We start from the raw sequence: 22115 nt of genomic DNA, 5'->3' as shown, positions 1-22115 counted from the left end.
ATCCCTGGAACAGCTGCCCCAGGATCCAGCATCCTGGTACAACAATCTGGAGGACCATCAGTGCTTCTTAACAGCACCTATGGGAATCAGTTAGAGAAGCTTGTTTATTTTTTATTAGGTTGCAAGTTGACTTGATGACAGTGAAGGCATATCCAAGATTCTTTTTCTTAACTCAGCCTGGCATGGCTGTCAGAGCTGACAGGCAGTGTGTGCATCCCCTGAGCAGGGAGAGCGGGAAATGCCGCCGAGCACAGGGCAGTGAGACTGCCAGGAGCGCTCAGTGAGCCCGGCCTCCATCAGCAAAATGCATCTGAATTTTGGATTTGAAGTTACACCCTCGGAAATGGGCAGCAGCGCCAAGAGAGCAGGGGAAGAGGGTCCCCAGGTGGGAAGGGAGCAAAAGGGATGAGCTGGCTGTGGGTACTGTATGGGGGCAATGGGACCTGTCAGTGCTACAGGGCTGAGCAGAGGAAGGATGAAGATTTCTCAGGGCTCCTCCCTGGCCCAAAAGCCCCCAGGCTTTCATTTCCTCCAAGGGCTGGGCTGTGGCAGGACAGCAAGCCAAGCTTTGTCTGAGTGTTGCTACAGGCCCTGAGAGCACTCCTCTTGCCTCAGACCTCGCTGGCTGCTCTCCCCAGAGATGTGGGCTGGCTGCCAACCGAGCTCCTTAGCATGCTCTTGTTTGGTTTTTAATTTAAGCTCCCAGAAGGAGCCTTAAGGACAGCTGGGGCTCTGTCTTGTCCAGGGTCGGGCTCCTCCGTCCATCCTTAGAGCAGCTGATGGGAAGGAGGGAGGATGGCAGAGAGGGGTCAGGCTGCCTGCAGCCTCCATTCCTGCACAGCTCTGCAGCGTCACTGCAGGAGCCTCAGCTCCCCCTTCAGCTCTGCTCAGGGAGATTCCAAGTCCCTTGGTCACCCCACGCTGTTGTCGTGGGGGACAAGGGTGACTCCACAGCAGCTGAGGCACGTCTGGCTGTGGTACCAGTTGTGGTGTCCATGGACATCTGGTTGTTTTGGACGCCTCCCCGAGCAGAGTCAGGAGCAGCAGGACATGCAGCAATTTGCAGAGCACTTGCTCATGTCCTGCCCAGCTGGAGCTCACCTGGGGCTGCCAGGGGTGCCAAGGTCCTGGATGCTCCTGGCTCTGCTCACCCCGAGCACGCCAGGACACCAGCCAAACTTCTCCAAGAGCCAGGAGCTTGCACAGACTCTGTAGTGGCTCTGGGAAAGGCCACCTGCACCCTCTAGGGAAGAGCCAAGGAAGAGCTGATCCAGGCAAAGAAACTCAGATTGGTGCTGGGGCTGTGGCTGCCCCTGCCTGGGGACACTCAGGGGCCAGCAGTGGATGGTGGGTGGGTTCTGGCATGGTGCCAGCTGCCCCAGTGCTGTGCAGCCCATAACCTTGGGAGGCCTGAGGCCAGTGAGCCAGAAGCCGGTGTAGAGCAGCACTGCTGCTGTCCATCCTGGCTCCTCTGTTGGTGCCCCATCTCTCCTGCTGATGAGGAGGTTGCCTATCCCAACTTGGAGCCAGGGGTCAGCAGCCCAATGACAACAGTGTGATGTGAGGGTGTCCCAGAGTCTGTGCAGGCTCTTGGAGAAGTTTGGCTGGTGTCCTCAGTGGTGTGGCTTAGGCACACAGCAACCCTCAGCCTACCCCTGTGGCTCCCAGGACATGAAGCCACATGCAGGGGTCTCTGGTGTCCTCCCAGCACGGACATGGCCAGGGCCTTCCATGGGATGTTTCCTGAGAAGAGCCAGGGGAGCTCTTCTCAACCTTCCAAGAGGAGCTCCTGTGTGGACTGGCCTCTTCTGCCTCTGCTTGACCCATGTCCTTCCTCAGCAGCCTGGTGGCAGGCTCAGACACCCCTCTGTGCTGGTGCTGGACTCTGTGGCTCAGTTGTGGTGTGTTTGGCAGTGACCCCAGGCTCTGGTTCCTGTGGGTGTGTCGGGTGTGAGGTTTTTGCCCCGAGCTCACACCTGTGCCGTGTGCAGGTACAAGAGCACTGTCTGCATGGAGGGCAGGATAACCATCCCCAGGGGAGCTGCAGCCTGGGATTTATGGCTTGGACAGGACACAGGTGCAGCTCTGCTGGTCACTGGTGCACCCTGAGCACCCCACCAACAGCACACCATGCTGAGGGAGCTCCAGGCTGCCACAGGTAGTGCTGGTCGTGATGCAACAGTGTATGGGACAGGTGAGGATCTGCCCTGCTGTGCTGTGCCAGTGTCTGCTGAAAGCCCCTGAGATAAAAGGAGACTTGGGATGGCTGAAGTCCCTGGGTCTGATTAGCCCCAACACAACTGCGATGGACACTGCTAGGAAATGAGTCTGTCCATGGGATATATGAGTTTCCTTTCTCTTCCTTTCCTGGAAGTTATTAAGTGAAAGCTCTTCTGGCGTTCATCTGTTTGGAAGGAAGATGCTCAAGTGCTATCTAATCCCAAATCTAACCAGGGACACGGAGTGGATTCCTCTCCTGCCTTTAGAGGAAAATCCCAACTTTGCCATCTTTATAATCAGAGATACTTCAAGGAAAAAGCCTTAAGGACTCTCCAGACCTCTGCTGTGGTTAGTTGCCTTTCCTCTACAGTTATTTTATTTCTCATTTCCTTTGAGCTGATGTCACACATTTCCTCTTCTCTAGTGACTCTGCAGTCATGCTGCAGTTGCTCCCATTCTGGTGTCCTGCTCTGGAGAGCTGCCTGTGTGGTGACTGTCCAGCCCCAGGGCAGGGACAATAACGGAGCATCCTCAGAGAAACACCCACTGCTACTGAGGCTGAAGATGGACAGGTTGTGCTGAACCTTTCCAACTGTGGTAAGCGGAAAATATCCTTTATTAGTACTACTCCTCTTGGAATATACTCTTGCTGATGGCATGGCTTGCTTGCAGCCATGAGCCAGTAAATCCTTGTTGGGAGAGCGTGGTCTGTGGTCCATGGTCCATGGAGGGTCTGCAGAGCGGGAGCAGGAATGGAGGTCGCCCTGGCCACGCTGTGCTGTGCAGCTGGTTACAAACACCTGCAGCCCTGCACCAGGGCAGCTGATGGTCCAGCCCACCCGGGGTTACTGGCTGGTGCACTGTGGACAAGGCAGAGGCTCGGGCTGGAGGTGTCAGGGGGTTTGGCCATGGGGCAGCAGAGGACACGACCCACAGCACCTGCCCCCTGCCCGTGGTGCCTGCTCGCCCCTCCGCTGGCACAGGGGGTACAACTGCACCTCAGGGGAAGGGGAACTGCTCCAACAGGCTGAGTGAGAGCCCTGCACGGTGTTCCAGAGCCCAGGGCTCAGGGCATTCACAAGTGTGTGGGAGACACGAGCTCGGGTTCCTCAGCCTGAAGAGGGAAGTGGGCACTGAGTCAATTTGGTGGCAATGATGCCATGTTCCCTTCTGGCTGTGCTTAATAGAACATCTCGCTTGAGAAGGGAAGAACACCTCTCTTGTGACTCCCTGCAGGGCCCTGACACTGGCACAGCACAGCCTGTTAATGCAAAGAGAGATGAACTCTACCAGATGCTGCTGGGGCCAGGAGTTGGCAGAGCCCTCTCCCACAGACCACCTTTGCCAGAGATTTCAGCAGACTGGAAGCAGTCACAGAGCATGTCATCACACTCAGCTCTCCAGGTCAGAGTGCAGACCTGTGGCTCAAGCCCACCTTCAGTGCAGGGCTCTGCTGTGGAGGGGACGTGCAGGTTCACTCTCCCTTCCACCCTGTCAGTGAATCCTGGCAGCTGCTGGGCAGCCTGGAGGCCCCACCAGTAAAGTTCACCAGAGCTCCTGGGCAAACTTTGGAGGCCGCCATGCCATTGTGCAGCACCAGAAATGGGTGGGTGGGCAGTGCCCTGGGGCACTATCTGAAGGGACTTTGTGAACAGCAGCTGTGCCCACCTACTGGATGTGAACACTCCTCTCCTCCTCACGAATCCTGCTAGAGAGAACATCACCTGGGTTTTTTCCCCACTCCTTCTACACTCAGGTCTAGTGCCACAGCTGGTCCCTCAGAGCGTGGCAGAGCTGGGCTGAGACACAGACATTGATGCAAGGCCGTGTTGTGACAATTAGCACTTCTCATGCATAGATAAGTGTGCAAACTGATCCCTGAGATGACCAGAGGACTTGCCTTGTGTCCTGCATGAATCCAAGGAGAACACAGGACATACTGTGGGCCCTGCCTGCTCTGGATCCCCTCACAGGGCACAGGGAGTGACGCTGCTCCCCAGGGATGTGCCAGAGTGGGAACACACCCTGAGGTGTCACAGCCCAAGCCATCCCCCTGGCTACCACCACCTGAATCATCTCCTGCCCTTTAGAGATCGGGGGGTTCTCAGCAGGGTGGCAGAGACCAAGGTGAATGAGGACAAGCACATGAGTCACCTGAGGCCAACTACCAGCATGGCCATGGCTGTTTGTCCATCCTCATGGACCATGGCTGGAAGATTGAGCTTGAGGACACTGAGCCCCCAGTGCTGCCCAGGTGCAGCCTCTGGGAAGGTCCCAGGCTGTAGCTGTCATGTCCTTAGGGGACCTGTGAGGGGTGAGGAGGGCCAGGCCCCTCAGGAAGCTGAGTGCTGCCTTCCTCTCCTAACGACTGCAGAGCAGAACCGAGGCTGGCAGTTTACTGGAGAAAGGGAGAGCGAGCTCGAGCTTCAACTGACTTCCCCCTTTTCAGAGGAAAATTGCAAAAGTCCAAATGTGTAAATGAGGAACAACAGCACATGAGCAGACAGGGCACTTGGCCCGCAGAGGGTGGGATGGGAGTTCCTGGCACTGTCTGCTGCTGGGGAGGATCCACAAAGCTCTGAGGCAGGAGGGTGACTGTTCAGGATCAGTAAGTCTTTGGGGAAAAGCCTGTTGTCCATGGGGCTGGTGGAGCTGAGGCAAGCCCAGTGCAATGAGCAGCACCCAGCACTCCCAGCAGAAGTCACACCAGTTTAGGCTTTGTGACTGCTGGTAGAGGTTACTCACTCTCAAGGAAAATTACCGTGTTCTGCAACTCTGGTCAAAACCCCAGCAGATTCAGCCCCTGCCTCGCTGGGGATCTCCCACTGCTCTCCCTGCAGGGGCCACTTGTCTTGCCACGAAGAGACAGAGAGAGAAAAACAAGCAGATCTGCAGGGTCGTGTCAGGGAGAGTCGAGCACCTGGGGTGCTGGAGTCAGGAACAATATTGAGGGTCCCTTCCAACTCAGCATGTTCTGTGATTCTGTAGTTCTGTGATTGAGGATGCAGAAATTTGACACAGCTTCACAGAATCACAGAACAGTTTGAGTTGGAAGCTCATCTCCTTCCACCCCCTGCCATGGGCAGGGACACCTTCCACCAGCTCAGGTTGCTCCAAGCCCCGTCCAACCTGGCCTTGGACACTTCCAGGGATGGACTGACTGATGTGCCCAAACTGGAGGCAAGATGTGAAGAAATCCCCACTGAGATGGGGACCAGTAATATCAAAACCCTGAAGGTGTCTCTTTAGGGACAGTGTTTGCCAGCAGCCTTACATGGAAGTGCAGAATTGCTGCTGATGCCCCTGGCATCTGATGAAGAAATGGGACTGGGGAAGGGAGCCAGGTTGGTTTGATGACAACTTGAATTCAAAATTATGTTAGAAACAGCCAAGATTTTAAGTGATACTCTGAGGTTACAATTGACAATGCACCACAAAACATATCTGTTAGGATCAGGGACTCATCTTTTACATCATTCACTGAGTACAGCAGCTGAGAGGTCTGGTGGCCTGTGAAGGGGATGGTGGGTGCCTGCAGTGCCCAAAGCTGAGGAAACAAACACGTGTGAGCAGGAAAATGTCAGAAAACAACAAGCAGAGGGTGACTGGAAACTGCCCTACACCCAGCATGTTTGTTGAGGATACAGAGCTGGGAACAGTGGTGATGCACCAGCCCTAGACTGCCACAGCTGGGCAGGCTGGAGAGGAACCTAACGAAGCTCAGCAGTGCCAAGTGCAGGGTCCTGAGCCTGGGGAGGAATAACCACATGGAACAGCGCCTGGACAGCAGCTCTGAGAGAAGGACCTGAGCGTCCTGGTGGACTCCCAGGAGCCAGCAGTGTGCCCTCATGGCCAGGAAGGCCAATGGTGTCCTGGGGCGCATGAGAAAGAGTGTGGCCAGCAGGTGGAGGGAGATGATCCTGCCGCTCCAGTCAGCCCTGGTGAGGCCACATCTGGAATGCTGTGTCCTGCTGTGGGCCCCTCAGTCCAGAACTGGACTCCTCAAGAGGGACATGGGGCTCCTTCAGAGGGTGCCGAGGCTGAGAGAGCTGGGGCTGTTCAGCCTCGAGAAGAGATGACTGAGAGGGCACCTCATCAATGAGTGTGAGCATCTGAAGGGAGGGTGTCATGAGAACAGGGCCAGACTTTTATCAGTGGTGCCCAGGGACAGCACATGGACACAGGGCACAAACTGAAACACAGGAACATGAGAAAAACTTCTCAGCTGTGAGGGTGACAGAGCCCTGGAACAAGCTGCCCAGAGAGGCTGTGGAGCCTCCTTCCCTGGGGATATTCAAACTCCACCTGGACACCATCCTGCACAACCTGCTCTGGGGGAACCTGCTTTAGCAGGGGTTGGACCAGATGAACTCCAGAGGTCTTTTCCAACTCTGACTATTCTGGTGTCCTATTTTTACCAGATATTGTTTCATGTCTGAACCTTCTAGTTTAAAATAAACAAGCTAAAAAGTATCAGGAACCATGGCAGGACAGAGGGGAGGTGTGAGGGGAATGGGACACAGGGATACGATGAGTCACAGGGAACGTTTGACTGTAGTGGAAGATTAAGAAGCTTGAGACAAAACAGAGTAACAGATGATTTTATCTAAGAACTCACGCAAAAAATCTTTTGAGATTAGAGATGAGTGATCTGAGATCTCACTGCATCAAACAACACTGGATGAAGACACAGAGGCTCATATGGTATAGAAATGGGATAAAAGAGAGGATCAAGGTGTCTGTGGTTGGAACCAAGGCACCAGCAGACCTCCTGTGGTCGTAGACAACTAAAAACTGAAGGTAGGGTTTGGCTTTGCAATGTTGCCAAACAATCAGCTTGTTTTATGCCTTCTATTTTTAGGTAAGAAGAAAAGCTACAGCAGGAAATTGTGCTTCAGACGTGCCCACTCAGCCCCACGATGTCTGGAAAGGGCAAAGGCGGTGTGGAAGGCAGCGCTGACTCCTTTATTTTGTGCCACATAGACTCTGAGTTTCGCTACAACCTCTTCACTGTTTTCTACAGCATCATTTTCATTCTGGGCTTTGTTGCCAACTGCTACGTTCTCTGGATTTTCAGCCGCATTTACCCTACCAAGAAACTCAATGAAATCAAGATATTCATGCTGAACCTGACAGTAGCTGACTTGCTTTTCTTGGTTACCATGCCAATGTGGATTGTTTACTACCACCACGGTGGAGACTGGATCATGCCTGGGTTCCTCTGTAACGTGGCTGGCTGTTTATTTTTTGTGAACACGTACTCTTCTGTTGCCTTTCTGATGGTCATCACATACAACCGTTACCAAGCTGTGACTAATCCTATTAAAGCTGCCCAGCTGACCACCCAGAGGAGGGGTATCTACCTATCAGCAGCTATCTGGATCATAATAGTGGGCAGCTCTTTGTATTACCTTTTTGAGAATAATACAAATCGAGAGGAGATCGACTCCAAGAATTTCACGCGGTGCTTCGAGCGCTACGACACTTCTAGTGGGGTTTCGGCTGTTCTCGCCATTCATGTCATCATCTGCGTCCTCTTCTACATCATTTTCCTTTTCATACTCGGCTGGAACGTTGTCATTATCAGGACCCTGTTCTCCAAGTCGGCGCATCCGCGGAAGAGCGCCCATGTCAAGCAGAGGGCCCTGTGGATGGTGTGCACAGTGCTGGCTGTGTTCATCATCAGCTTTGTGCCCCATCACATCGTGGACCTGCCCTGGACCCTGACTGTTCTGGAGCAGTGGAAGAAGGAAAACTGTCAGCTACGCCAACAGCTCAATGATGCTCACCAGGTGACTTTGTGCCTCTTGAGTACAAACTGTGTGTTGGATCCAATCATCTACTGCTTCCTCACCAAGAAGTTCCAGAAGCATCTTTCAGAAAACCTGAAAAGCATGAAAGGGAGTCGCAAGTGCTCCAGGCAAACCACGGACACAGTGATTGAGGGCACCATTCACCAAGAGGATGCCATCAGGATCTGCTAGGACCACTCAGCCTGTTCTGATTGCAGATGGAGAGGTGTGAATTAGTCACTCGTCTTTTCTCAAGAAGAGGCACCAAGGGACACAACAAAGGATCAGGATTTTACATTCTCTTTTTCCCATTAGACTGAAGAATGGACGCTCATTTCTATGCACATGCAACTGGCAGAACTGGAACCTGTGGTTATCTGGCAGCAAAGCACCTTCTGTCTGGGCTGGTGCTCTCATGGGTGCTGAAAACAGCACAAAGGATCTGCTTTTACGTAAAAGAAACTCGTTGCTGAGCCTCTGCAGTGAGCAGCTAGAAGCCGAGTGCACCAGAAACATCCACTGTTCAGATAGAACCATCCCCGCTCTTCTGCCTGCCCAGCTCTCATGATGGATCCAGTATCAGAGCTGAAAAGGGCTTCTAAGTCTGGAAGAACAGATTAAGCTGTGAGTGTCATCGGGTGACTTTTCTAAGCAGCTTACATGGTTCTGTACAGAGAGCCTGAGCTGAAGAAGCTCTTGAGTGACTGGAAGGGACTAGACCATGGAGTTCCTCAAATGCTGTCAGAGGAAATCTGCACCTCTGATCCCTTCTCACTGACTCACACGGTCTGCTGGGATCCAAACTTTATAAATGTCTGGCAGTAGCTGTTACGAACCTTTACTTCCAGATCTTGAGTCAGTCAAAGAGGGAAGGACGAGAAACTGGCAGTGCCTCAGCACCCCCCTAGATCAGCATTAGGGCCAAAGGGCACTATGGTCTGCTCTGGCTTCTTGTGTGACAGCAGAACTGGCCAGCCAGTGGTCTCGTGCACTCAGTTTACTGACTCCTGACTGACTGCATGTGTCTGTGGACATCCAGTCTCATTTAGGAGGCTCCAGATCACCAAAGGTTACTGTCAGCATGGGCATTACTCTAAGAAAAAAAAAAATCCTAAAATGCATTAGTATCTTTGTGTGTATTTATTTAAGTTAAGGTTGTAGCCATTACATTATTCCTTCCCCCAGCCCTTCCAGTTCTGCTGAAAAGAAATGAAGCTGGCTAGTTCTTGGTTTCCTACAGCAAGTGAGGTTTTACATCAGGCCATGGCCACTTTCTGAGGAAAACAGTGCTGGGCAGTGGTACAGGACACTTCACAGACACACAATTCACAGATTCCAGCAGCACTGGAGACCCCTCACCCAGGGCTGGCTGCAGTCCACTGGGGCCTGGGGCTGTGGTTTTCTACGGGTGCTGATTTCTGTTACCAGTCATGAGACACTTGGGATTCCTTTTCTGACCCAAATTGCTCAATGTAGCACAGGAAATTGGGCAGGAAAGGGAACTTACTTGTTTTCACAACAATTTTTGGTTCCCTAAACTACCTAGTCTGTTGATGACAGGAAGGGTGTATCTGACCTGTGACAGGAGCCTTCCCACACCCACCCAGCATGGCAAAGATAAGCTCGAGCCTTTCCAAAGACAGGACCAACATTTGTGCTGCTTTGCTTATATTCCATGGAGACATGGGTCCTGCAGTCCTATCCGTAGGAGCTCGTCAGGCAGGTTCTGTCCTTTCTTGTGTCAGTGAGAAAAAGAACTGATATGTTTATTTTTCTAAGGCCATTTCCAGGGACAGCCTTGCATTCCAGGCCCGGTGCCAGACAGAGGAAAGAGTCTGGTCACAATGAGAATGCATTTCTCTCCTAGTCCTGGGCTCTGCTCCAGTAATGGCCACCCATAACAAACAACTGCCAGCATCTCGTCGTGTCCCTCAACAATGTTCAAAAATGTGCCCTGAATCTGCAAAGCCAGAGAACACAGCAAGGAAGCAATTTCTGTAATTTAAGAGCCTAAGTCTGGCTTGCTGGAGGAATCTGCCTCTGTTTCTGCCTTGCTCTGCTGGCACGTTCTGGCTGAGGAGCTCTGCAGGTGTCAGATGGGGGGATCACTCTTGTCCCCTGTGGTCCCTATGCCAGAGTGGGGCTCTCATTTCACAGACCCCAAAGCACTGAACCGGTGGAGCTGCCACTCTTGGAGGAAATGGAAAGGAATGAGAGCTGGCAAATGCATGATCTTCTTCGGATTCCTGGAAAGTTCCCAACAGAGTTTACAGTTTAGCTCCTCACTGTGGGTACATAACCAGCTTTACTCCACAGCAGGGCAGCGTGGGCTCGGGGAACGATGTAGACTGGCATCTTAGGAAAGGCGTAAGAGGAGGAAAAAGCCCTGAGGCCACTTGAGGAGGAGATGTTGCAGTGACTAATCAGTAAAAATGTGTTTCTAAAAACCAGGCTCAGCTGCTACTTCTGTTCCTGGAATTCCTTTCTTGGTTTTACCACAATGTTGCATCATTGTTCTGCTGTACTTTGCAATGAAATCGATCCTCAAAAGTTCTTTTAAATAAAGTGTGTTCCCCAAGTGTTTTGCCCTTTAACTTTTTCCCACCTTCTCATCTTTCTGTATTTATACCTGAGGGAAAAGCCTTGGTACCACACCAACACAGCTTCAATGTGCCACTTTTTATGTTTCTTTAAAATCACCATATGAACTGCTGGGAGAGGTGAAAGTAAAGGCTCAGCAAGTTTTTACCTGCTAAAAGGGAAAAGAAATTATTTCAGAGAGGAAAAAACTCCTGAAAATTCTGCTAGAGCTCTCCAAAACAAAACCAGACTAAACCTCTTGAATGCTCTGACCTCCACATGAGAAATTTATAGACACACCCCCATTGTGTGGCTGTGATGTAACAAACTATTTTCATGTATGGGGTTTTCATGGCCAGGTTGTGGTAGTGGGGGAGGTGGGGGTGTAGCTCCAGGGGTGACTTCTGTGAGAAGCTGCCAGAACCTTTCCCTGTGTCCAGTGAGGCCAAAGTCATCTGGCTCCAAGGTGGAACCTGCTGCTGGCCCACACCGAGCCCATCAGTGATGGTGGGAGCAGTCATAATAAGAGGGAAAACCAGCTAATAATTAATAATGAATAGGCAATAATGAAGAACGAAAACCAGTTCTTGCACAGAAGCAATCGGCAGCCAGAGAAAAGAGGAGTGAGAGCATGTGAGAACCAGGCCTTCAGAGCCCAGCGCCAGCGGGGCAGGAGAGGAGGAGATGCTTCATGTGCTGGGGCTGAGGTTCCCCTGCAGCCCGTGGTGCAGAGCACGGTGAGCTGTGCCCCTGCAGCCCACGGAGGTCCGTGGGGGTGCGGAGATGCCCCTGCAGCCCGGGAGGAGCCCATACAGAGCAGGGGATGCCCGAAGAGGCTGTGACCATGCCGGAGCAGGATTGCTGGCAGACGCCGTGGATGACCCGCAATGGAGCTCCCGTTCCTGAAGGACTGAGCCCGTGGGAAGGGGACAGTGTGAGGAGTGCTGTCCCTGAGCGGGGAGGAGCGGCGGGGACAGCGAGTGACGGACTGACCGCATCCCCTGCCTGGGCAGGAGGGAGAGAACCGGGAATGCAGCTGAGTCCGGGAGGCAGGGGGGTGTTTTAAGATTAAGTTTTATTTCTCATTACCCTACTCTTGACTTCTCTGGCAACAAATCAAACGGACTCCCCCAGCCGGCTCTTGTTCGCCCGCTCCGGTGCCGGGGGATGGATCTCTCCTGCCCTGCTCTCGCCCCACGAGCCTTTCGTTCTGTTTTCTCTGGCCTGCCCAGCCGAGGAGGGCGGTGAAGGAGCAGCTTCGGGGACACCCGGGGGGGATGAGCCCTCCACATTTAAATACCCTGCGAGGACGCAGCGCTGGGGCCGCAGTGACCGCCCCGCTCGGCCCGGCCCGGCTCGGCCCCGCCCGTGCCGTGACGCCACTGCCGGCGCGGTTGTTCCGGGGCGGGCGGGAGCGCGGGCCCCGCTGCCATGTCCGCTGCGGGCCCCGGGCCCGGCTCCGGAGCCGCCTCTCGGTAAGAGCCCCCGCAGCCCCCGGCGCTGCTGCCCGGCTCGGGCAGGAACCGGCGGGCTGGGCCTGCTCAGCCGTGGCGGGGCCCAGGCGTGTGCTCGGTCTGTGCCCCTGCCCCGCCGGAGCGCGGCCCGAGGGGCCGGCAGGGCCGGGGTGCGGGGCCGCAGGGCCGGGGTGCGGGGCCGCAGGGCCGGGGTGCGGGGCCGGCAGGGCCGGGGTGCGGGGCCGGCAGGGCCGGGGTGCGGGGCCGGCAGGGCCGGGGTGCGGGGCCGCAGGGCCGGGGTGCGGGGCAGCCCGGGCTCGCCGCCCCCAGCCCGGCGGGTGTGCCCGGCTGTGCTGCGGGAGGCGGGCGGGACGGGCGGGCGGCACTGCCCGGCTCCCGGGGCTGACCGGGCACGGAGGAGCGGCCGGAGGGAGCCGGGGATGAGCCGGCCCGGGCCGTGCCCGAGGCTCCCGGCGCGGACACAGCTCACCCGCACCGCCCTGGGTGGGTTCGGCCGCTCGCGCTGTCCGGTGGGTCCAGGGGGATGTTTGGGCTGGGCAGTGCCATTGCCAGTTGGGCTGCACAAGCCTGGTTGGATCCCGACTGGCTCTGCTGGATATTCCTGGTTCTGGGAATGCTGTGCAGAGTTGCTGGAGCCTTTGTGTGCAGCCAGCTCCAGCACAGAATGCCTTGTTAGTTTGGTTGCTGTAGTGCATGTTGTGGCTGAATGGTTTCCAGACTAGAGGTGGTCGTTCGTGCAACACAGCTGTAGCAATTCTGATGGAGCATCGTACAAGAGTCGTGGTGGACTTGGCTTTCAGTATCGAGCTAGCTCTGCTTCTGTGATGCACTCAATCTGTAGCGTAGTAACCTCCAACTGATAATTAAAACTCAACATACTGATTAAGATAAGAGTTTTTTGATTATCGCTATCTGCCACTTCTTTGTTTTCCTTCAGTTTTGTATGTTGTGGATTATCTTAAACTTCTGAAGCTGAATAAGATACAGTTTGTTGAGAATCACAATTCACGTGCCTCAGGTCACTGGTTTCATAATAAGCTGCTCTTAAAAAATATGAAGGTAGTGGTTTCCTCAACCTACAAACTTACAGAACTCTTGGGCTGAACCTACTGTGTTTGGGGATTTTCCTTGTCACTTCATGGTGCAATCCTTCTTACTTGTGCACTTTTGCTATCCAGTTTTTGCACTGCAAGGGTATCAGCAGGTACCTTCTCCCTGCTCTCTGTTTGAAAGGTCAGAGTTTGAAATCCTGCAGTTTCCAAGGCCTTGCAGTTCCTGCACAGTGTCTGCCTGCAGCTTTTGTCTTCCCCTCAGCTCTCCCTGCAGCCTCAGCAGCAGTTACAGCACCTGGGGAACTGTGTATTGTTGGGTTGTGCAACAAATATGATTGGAAAATTTTTGCTTTTCAATCATTTAGAAGAAAAACTGTCACATATGTATGCAACAGATTAGTAATTCCTGAGTAAGTGGTGACTTTGGAAGGATTTGGCACTTCTCAAAATTTTGCCTATGTAAATATCCAGATGTTGAATGACTTTTGAGGTGAATATGTCGGAGGACACTTTATAAATGGATTTCCATGTGTTTGTGTGAATGGTTTTGAGCCCCTCTGCTGCAGATTAACCTACCGTTTTTAAGTTCTGTGTACTGAAGGGTGGTTATAGATGGCTAAACATAAAACTAGATAAAATATACTGAAATATTTTAATTTAATGAAAAGCTGGGCAAGTAGTGTGTTCCTGGGTGCAAGTCATGCTCTACATGGAGGCACTGAAGGCAGATATGTCACTGGGACAGGAGTAACCCCATGCCTGTACTCTCAGTTAGCAGGAGTAGGATTATTTTTTTCCCTCCCCACAAATCTCTGCTCTTTTTTTCCCTGAAAGCTGCTCTTAGAAAATGGATGTTTGATAAAACTTGTATTGGGTCTGCAAAACCCCGTGGTTTGAAAGGTCAGAATGGAGATGTGTGGAAACTTCTGAGCCTGAAATGGAATTGTGACAGGACTTAACAAACAGTATTTTATGGATGTTCTTGCACCAGGCAGCATCTACAGACCACCCACCTCCAGAGAGCATCTTCTTGCAGGAGCTCCAGAGTGATTTTATCCCCTATGCCATGACCAGTGGTGTGCACTGGTTAGTTAGGAAGGTCTTTTTCAGCTTTTTCTTGCTTTGTCTTATCTGTGATTTATTCTCTTTCTTTCATCCTAGTTTACCTGGAATTTTTTTCATTTATTTGGTTAAAGGGCAGCAAAGCAGCATGTCCTCTCCAGTGTTCTCTGGTGGCCCCTCTCTAGCAGTGATTCTGGGATTTGGTTCACGTGGATGCCGTGACTGGAGGCACTCCAGCACCTGAGGGGAGTAACTTCAAATCCTTTACCGTTCTTGCAGCCACCTCCAGAGCCTCAGTGAGGGCAGATCTCAGGTCTCCTCCTGATGCCTTACACAGCCTGATGTTCAGGAGAGTGCTGTGCCACAGCAGCCTCTCCAGGGTATGGTGTCCCTGGGATTCACACCAGTCGCTGCCCTGTCTTTTCCAGGCTGTCACCACTCAGTCCTGCAACTGAACAAGCTGACTGGAAAACAAGCCTTGTACTTCAAAAAATAGTCTGGTATTGAGATGGAGCTGACTGGGAACTCTTTCCATCTCTTCAATAAACTTTTCTTTGGGGTTAAAGGTGTGACTAGCTTAATTTCAGAGGTGATGGAACAGTTCAGTTCTGCAGAATGTGGCTCTCTCCTGGATTGAGACTTGACCACGGAGCTATTCTTGCATCCCAGGAGCTTCATTCTGTGTCTTGAAATGTGTGTTGTGTTTGAATACTGACAGTGCTGTTTCTCTGAGAGTCACCAGCTGGAACGTCACATAAAGTGTGTGGCAGCTCTAAACCTTGGGTGATGGTTTCTGTTTCTGTACAGATTGTCCTATCATGTGTAATTCAGTTTCTGAGCTTTTACAGATTAGTCTCATACTAATGTCTTTTCTGTGACAGTTTTTTTTCCTGTTCTGTTTGAGAGAGCTTAAGAAATTCTTCCTTAAATATGACCAGTTTCAGATGATTGGGGTAGAACAATGCATGTTCAAGACCAGATTCACTTTAAACAGCAGGTGATTAATTATTCTTCAGAGCAGAAGAGAACATAGAAGCTGTTTTCAAAACTGCATGGAAGTATTCTGGATAAAAAACCTGGGTTTCTGTACTTCAGATTCCCTCATGCTGCTCTTTGGGTAAAGGCTTAATTGTTCTCATCTACCCATTGCGGAAAACGCTGTCACAGAAAACAACCTTGTTGCTTCAGGGCTTTGAAATGTCACATACAAGTCTGGTCCCATTTGCAGTATGTCTGGTCTTTGTTCCATACCTTTAAAATAGCTCTTGAAATTTCAGAAGCTGTTGCCTTGATTATTCTGTGTATTTTAAATCCCCATCTCCTGTCGATCCAGAACTTTTGGGATACAGGAAGGGGAGCTGGCCTTTCTAGAAGATAAAAGGATTATAAAATTATAGGGGTTCACTTTTTCTTCATTAGCTTGGCTGATATTCTGGAGAACTACAAAACCACATGAGATTTAATTCTTCTTTTTCTACATTTTTTGTGTGTGGGGGGTGTGTGTGCAGGGATTTGATTGGCTGGTTGTTTTGTGGTTGGGATTTTTTCATTGTTGTTTGTTTGTTTGTTTGTTTTCTTACCCAGTAGTTCGCTCCCATGCCAAGCCTTAAAAAAAAAAAGTTATGAAATACTCCCCCTTACTGGCCTGAGGAAAGCCCGAAAGTCCCCATGAGTCAATGGTGGCACTGCTGGTGGCACTTTACAAGGTAGCAAAAGCAATTACAGTAATTCAGTGAATTACTAATCTGTGTGATAGCCATCAACACCTAAAGAATTGTGCTGAATAAAAACCAGCACCGAGTTGTCATGTAAGTTTCTCTTATGAAGGAAATTACTTTTTTGCGACTGAGGTTATAAAAAACCAAATACAATTGGTCTTTACTGAGAGTGTTAATTCTTGCTGAACTACTGGCAGGGTCCAATGTATGTCATGCAGCTTCTTTCTCCAATGAGGGAAGTAAAAAGCAGACTCGTGTTTGGCAGACTAGGCCCAAATCAGAGATGAGAGCCCTTTGGGGAAGGTCTTGATAGTGACAGATTTTGGAGCTAAAAGGTGGCAGAAAACACTGTGGGCTGTTTGTCCCAAAGGTTGCCTGGTAAGCAAGAAGACCCTCATTGCTCGTGCTGCTGTTCAGCCTGAAGGTGTCTGTCACCCTCTGGTTCTGCCCAGACTGTCCCTCGCTGGCCCAGGGCCCCCTGGGGATGGGCCCTTGGTCGCAGGTGACGGAGCCCTGAGGGCTGTGAAAGTGAGTTGTCCTGCGCTCCTTTCTTGTCCCAGTGGTCAAAAAACCTGGTTGTTGAGTTGATGGAGTGTCGGGTTAAACACACTTGGATTACCACTGCAGGAGTTTACATAATGTGATTCTCCTTGCAATGGGTGTCAGCTGAAATCAATGATCTTACTGCTGGCCACAGCTCGACCTGTTGGCAGAGCAATGACCAGGTGGTGCTTCTGCCTGCATTCATTGTGCAGCCAGCAGGCACTCCAGGACACAGCACTGGTTTTGCTGGGATTTATTTGTTATCTGGTTAGGGCCTAATTTTCAATGCCAATGTCTAAAGAAAATATATTTGTAGCAATGAAGATATCTTCCTGATCTTGTTTGTTTTCTCCTGGAACCACACTGACACATATCAGAAGGTCTGAGGACCTGTTTATATGATGCCTTAAGCGGTGTAGGTCATTCTTGTTTTTTTGTGGGATTTTTTAAAGTGTTGACAAGAGTAAAACATGCCATGGAAAGGTGCAGACACAAAGTTTGAGTCTCTTCATGTGACCACAGTTGTGTGAACCCTGAAGTCTGATGCTTCTCTTTAACTCACCTCCTTGTTTTCTTTTCTCCTTAAAAGCTGCAAGTCAGGAACTGCAGTAAGTTTAAAACCAAGCAAACAAGAAAACAGTCTCACATCTCAAAAAACCCCACACCCCTTTTTTTTTTTTTTTTTTTTTTTTTTTTTGTTTGGCTCTGTCAGGCCCTGCTGACTGTTTTGTTGCTCTTTGCAGTAGGTGCAGTTGCCATTTGGCTGAATCTGGTAAAATAGTCTGAGAGAGACCCTGTGATCAGGAACACTCAAACACGGCTGCTTAATGTGCAGAAATGTCAGACCTTTCTTGCCACATTTCCTTTTCTATATCTTTGGTGTGTGTTGTCCCATTCTTTCAGGGCCTTCTGATGATTTTTTGTGCATATGGCAGAAGTTGCACATACGTTTGGAATTGCTGCATCCCTGGAAGTGTCCAAGGCCAGGTGGGATGGGGCTCAGAGCAACTTGGTTTAGTGGAAGGTGTCCCTGCCTGTGACAGGAAAGTGAAATGAGATGGTCTTTAAGGTCTCCCCAAACCAAACCATTCCAAGATTTAGTTACCCTGTGGTGGTGCTGCTTCTGAATGAACCCAGAGGTTCACTGCTTGTATCAGCAAGTAGTGATCCATTTTGGGTTACTCAGTGCACTGCTTTTCTGTGTTTGGAAGACTTAGAAGAATGCAGGAAGCAGAAACTCTCTGTATAGTAAACAAGAAGTTTCAAGTAAAATATTCCGAAGACTGAAAGCTTTATCCAGAAGTATATTTTTGTTTTCTGGAGGAGAGGATTGTTAATTGACTGAGTCATTGTGTTTAGAAGTTAATATATTGAGTACTCGTGAACTGTAAATATTTTATGTGAGCTAAATATAAAGAGATAAATAATGACTAATCTGGCAGTTAGATAATTCAAATAAATAATAGCATGAAAGAGAAAAAAAGGAAAAGGGAAGAGATGGAAGGCCAAAAGGGAAGAGAAAGGAAATAGGAATGTATCTTCTGCTGTGAAGGTTTTGTCCTCCTGGCTGCAGTAGCTTTTGGGCTCTCTGTAGAAACTTTGTACTGTTTCTGTGCATTTGAATGTAGCTTTATTGTCGATTGTCCTGGCCTGGAGCATAGGTAAGCAGGGAGCACTGACAGTAAATAAAATAACAGCACCTTCTTTTTTATAAAAAATAACAGCATAGTCGGGATAACTCAGAGACCTTTTGCTTGCATGTGAGTTGGTCGCTGGTAGCACATGTTAGTTATGGCTCATACTGAAGAGGACGTGAACTAACATGAAAGAAATATAGAATTGGGAGAAATGGGACCTTTAGGGTAGATTTGAAAAAAAAGGTCTTGAACCATTATTTGGACAGAATTGTACCCAGTGGAGGAGATGGTGCTGCTGTTTGTGAGTATTCATTCTTGTATGAAACTTGGCTGACCTGCCAAGAACAGAGAAGGGAAATGATTTTTCAGCGAGCTGTAGCAAGAAACAAATCATTTACTGTCTAAATCTGTAAATTTTGGGGTTGTTGAATTCCAAGTAGGATGTGTTTGTTCTTGGTTTGTAATTTGTGGCACAATAATACTTAACTAGTTTTAGGTGTTGTGATCATAGCAATTATTTGATGGTGACCGTGGGGAGTAACCCCAGGCTGGTGCTGTCTGTGCTGTACAAAGAGTCTCTGGGAGATGATGGAAGGAGGATTTCCTGGGCTTTGGAGATGCTGCTGTGCAGGAATGGACAGGGCCACTGTGAGTGAAGGGGTTTATGAATGGGTAGTTATAGTGGAACCTTCCAGCTGCCTGGACAAAGAGCAGCTCTGTGCCTCATCAGGATGTGAAGTAGAAAGTAATGCACTCAGTAAATGACGGCTTCCTACAGCAACCCAGTTTAAACAGTCAGGAGAAGTTCCTTTTTGGAGTGTTGTGGTTCAGAGAACCAACAAGAGTCGATCCTATGAACTTCAGGCTAGTAGTGGGGTGGCTTGTAGCAACCACAGTACAATTAGATATGACTGAATAGAAAGGGACAACAGCCAAAATAAATCCAGCACATGGATATTCAATTTCAAGAAACCGAAATACCTAAAAATGAAACAAGTAGTTTAAAAATCCCCCAAATTGTGAAAAGGTATATCCTGAAAATAAGCAGCCTACAGGGAACTTGGAGGCTGTTAAAAAAATTCTGTGTCAGAAACCAAGATATACTATTTGAAAGCAAACAAATTGGTGTATATGTCCTCTCCAATATCCCTGCATGGCTCAATGGGAAAGCTAAAAAGCCATCATGGAGAAGAGATGAACATTTAAAAAAGGAAAGCGTGGCAGATGAGAGCAGGAAAATGTGTACCATGGCAGGTAAAATGTAAAATGAGAATAAAAAAAAAAAGGGTGAAAAAGAAGCTGAAGAGCACCTTGGACGGCAGGCTCCAGCCAGGAGTGATATATCCTCCAAATTCATCAAGAGCAGGAATCCAGGCAGTGATTGTGTGGGGCTGCTCAGTGGTCAAGGGTGGTGGAAGGGGCACCTGAGGGAATTATATGGTATAATGAAGAAGCTCAGTTAATTCCTTGATTTCACTGTTAGAGCTAAAGGTGGGCTCCAGAGGACACCCAGGGAACACCATGCATATGACTGACTTTCACAGCAAGAAGATGGTGGAGTTATGAAGGACAAAACCCCTGCTTAGTGGAAAGTACAGAATCACTATGGCTTTGTGCAGGGAAATTCCACCTTGTTAATGGCCAGGAGTTCTGAGTGCATGGGTAGATGGAAGCTACAGGTATAACCAAATTTTCAGAAAACATTTGACAGAGTTGTGTTAAAGAAGCCAGGTCTCCCCAGGCTTGGAGAAGGGGTATCAGTGGAAGCTGCTGGAAGCAGAGATTTGGACTGCAGGGCACCTCATGAGGTGCTCACAGAAGGAAGGTGGCTCAAGATCTTGCCCACTGGGGTTTTGAAAATGTACAGTGGTGGCCATTTCATCACCCCTGTGTGACACTGTTGCGGTGTAGACCTCTCATAAGGTGAATAAATTTTTCCTCACATTAAACTGGAATTTTCCTTGTTGTAAGAGGTCATTACCTTTAGTCTCTTGAGTCTGGCTGTGTCTTTTCTATATCTTTTTTCAGTCTAGCTTGAGACAAGTCTTCCTTGCTGCCAGGACTCACAGCTGACTCACGTTGTACTTGTCTACCAGGACTTTTCAGGTTCTTTCCCGCAGAACTGTGGCCTTCCAGTTTGTTCCCAGCCTGTCCTGTTGTGTGGGGTTCCCCATCCCTAGGGCAGCACACAACCCTTGCCCTTGTTGAATGAACGTCCTTGGTTCCTGCCAGCCCCTTCTTCTCCCAGCTCATAGTCCATCTAAATTACAGCTCTGCTTCCCAGGCTTCTGGACTTCACCTCCCGGTTTGGTCTTATGCAGAGATTTTTTTTTGGAAGGAGTGTTCTGTACTGTCGCACTTGTCATGATGAAGATGTTAATTCTGTCCGCTCTCATCTCTTGTGGGTAGCTTTTTGTTACCAGCCAGTAGTTAGATTGTAGACCTTTGAACCTGGCGGTGCAGGCAGTTTTCCTGCAGAGAGGAGTTTTATTCCACAGAGCAAATAATTTCATCAGAGAGGGCAGTCAGGTTGACCAGGCACCATTTGCCTTTGGTGGATCCATGTCTCCTGTTTGTTATTAGTCTCTTGCTTGACCTTCATGTGTGTCAATGGTCTCTGTGGGGATTTGTTCCACAGTCCTCTGAGACACTGGGAGGAGACAGACAAGTCTGACTAGCCTCTTGCTCCCTTATTTCCTGTCTTGAAGGTGACATTTGCCCTCTTCTAGTCATAAGTCACCTCCCAGCTTGATACGACCTTCCTAAAATGATAAGAAGCAGATCCTTCTGTTTGGCTTTGCAGAGTTTTGTGTGTCCAGTTTTCTTAAGGCAGTCTCTAACCTCATCTTTCTCTGCTGTTGTGAGTGTCTGGGAGCAGCAGGGTCACCTGGTCACGAGGGCAGGTACCCAGGGTCAGGCAGGTGGATCCCCGGGAGGCAGCTTTGTGGTCAGGCAGGGGCCAAAGGGGAGAGCTGCAGCTTGAAGAGAAGCCTTTGCTGGTGCCTCCACTAGAGCTTTCTGGAAAAGCTGTCCCCAAGATCACCAGCTGACCTTGGCCCTGAGCCCAGGTAACCAAACTCCCAGGAGGGGGTACATTTGCTGGGGGCCCTGACAGGTGACACTTTCTCCCTACAAGCTCTGCTGTGAGGCACAAGGACTTGGGAGGCCTCAGCAGACCTCGATGGTAAAGCCTGAAGTGAGGGAAGACATTGAAGACCTCAACCCTTCCTGTGTCCTTGGTCAGCTTGGTTGCCTGCCTGCTCAGCATCTGACAGCAGTTTTCTTGGCCTGTTGCTTCCATTGTGCTCACAGGAGCACCAGATGCCCTTCTTGTTGTACTTTGCATCCGCAGCCAGATTTGAGCCAGCCAGGAGTTTGATCTCTGTACGCAGTTCTCGTGAAGTCCTCATATGTACCTAGTCATTGTTTGAACTCCCAGATTCTTCCTTTTTGAGCTTAGTCAGAAGTTCTCTGTCCAGTCAAACTGTCCTTCTGCATTTGCTCATTTTCCTGCCTGTTGGGGTGGACTGTGCTCTTGTGCTTGGGGGAAGCTGTCCTTGAGGGTCAGCCATTGCTTCTTCAGGCTCCCCCATAGCACTGTACAGATCAGATCAGATCAGTCTTCTGAACAAACTGTGAGCAGGCTGGTTTTGTTACTTGTCATCTTCACTTCTGGGACCTTGAACTCTTACCTTGTCTCATCACCACCTAAAAACATGATCTTCGATGCACTGAGAAACCTGACTTTTGTTCCCCCCGCTCCATGTTGCTCTCACAGCAGATGTTGGAGTGGTTAAACTTCCTCTAAACTGGGGTCTGCAATCACAGGGTTTCTTCCGCTGTTTAGAGATGGCTTTATTCACTTCTCAACATCCACAATATTCCACTTTCTTGGCTGCCCTTATTCTGTCCATCATCCTGTAGCAGAGCTGGTTTGTCTGAGCATTTTTGTCACCCTATCTTAGCTGTGCTGTTGGATCTTTCCTGACAAACACAGTTAAAAGCCCTCTAACTCCATGAGCAAGCCCAGGGAGCA

General features: G+C 50.1%; 1 protein-coding gene and 1 long non-coding RNA gene across 3 annotated transcripts in view; both read left to right on the top strand.

The window, feature by feature from the left end:
- The first annotated feature begins 1745 nt into the window (after positions 1-1745).
- PTAFR (platelet activating factor receptor) lies at positions 1746-9590 on the top strand. Of its 2 annotated transcripts, XM_027892203.1 has the most exons (3): positions 1746-1901; positions 2645-2817; positions 7082-9590. In XM_027892203.1, the coding sequence occupies exon 3, from the start codon at positions 7140-7142 to the stop codon at positions 8202-8204; it is 1065 nt and encodes a 354-aa protein (XP_027748004.1). In that variant the 5' UTR covers positions 1746-1901; positions 2645-2817; positions 7082-7139; the 3' UTR covers positions 8205-9590. The 2 variants fall into 2 exon arrangements, with proteins under 2 accessions (XP_027748004.1, XP_027748005.1); XM_027892204.1 differs by lacking the exon at positions 1746-1901 and having other exon boundaries at positions 2365-2817.
- A 2398-nt stretch (positions 9591-11988) lies between these two features.
- LOC114061593 overlaps positions 11989-22115 on the top strand; it is a 26918-nt gene continuing 16791 nt past the window's right edge. Inside the window, exon 1 of the long non-coding RNA XR_003572154.1 lies at positions 11989-12067. This is a non-coding gene — a long non-coding RNA (uncharacterized LOC114061593). The remainder of the gene's footprint in view (positions 12068-22115) is intronic.

The sequence above is a fragment of the Empidonax traillii genome, unplaced genomic scaffold (genome assembly GCF_003031625.1).
Source record: "Empidonax traillii isolate 1590-97213 ecotype Southwest subspecies unplaced genomic scaffold, ASM303162v1 scaffold341:size590984, whole genome shotgun sequence".
Taxonomy (NCBI): domain Eukaryota; kingdom Metazoa; phylum Chordata; class Aves; order Passeriformes; family Tyrannidae; genus Empidonax; species Empidonax traillii.
The sequence above is the reverse complement of the archived record's forward strand: the minus strand, read 5'-3'. Positions and strand labels throughout refer to the sequence as shown.

Coding starts and splice junctions, on each gene's coding strand:
- PTAFR (XM_027892203.1), top strand. CDS start 7,140: ATGTCTGGAAAGGGCAAAGGCGGTGTGGAAGGCAGCGCTGACTCCTTT.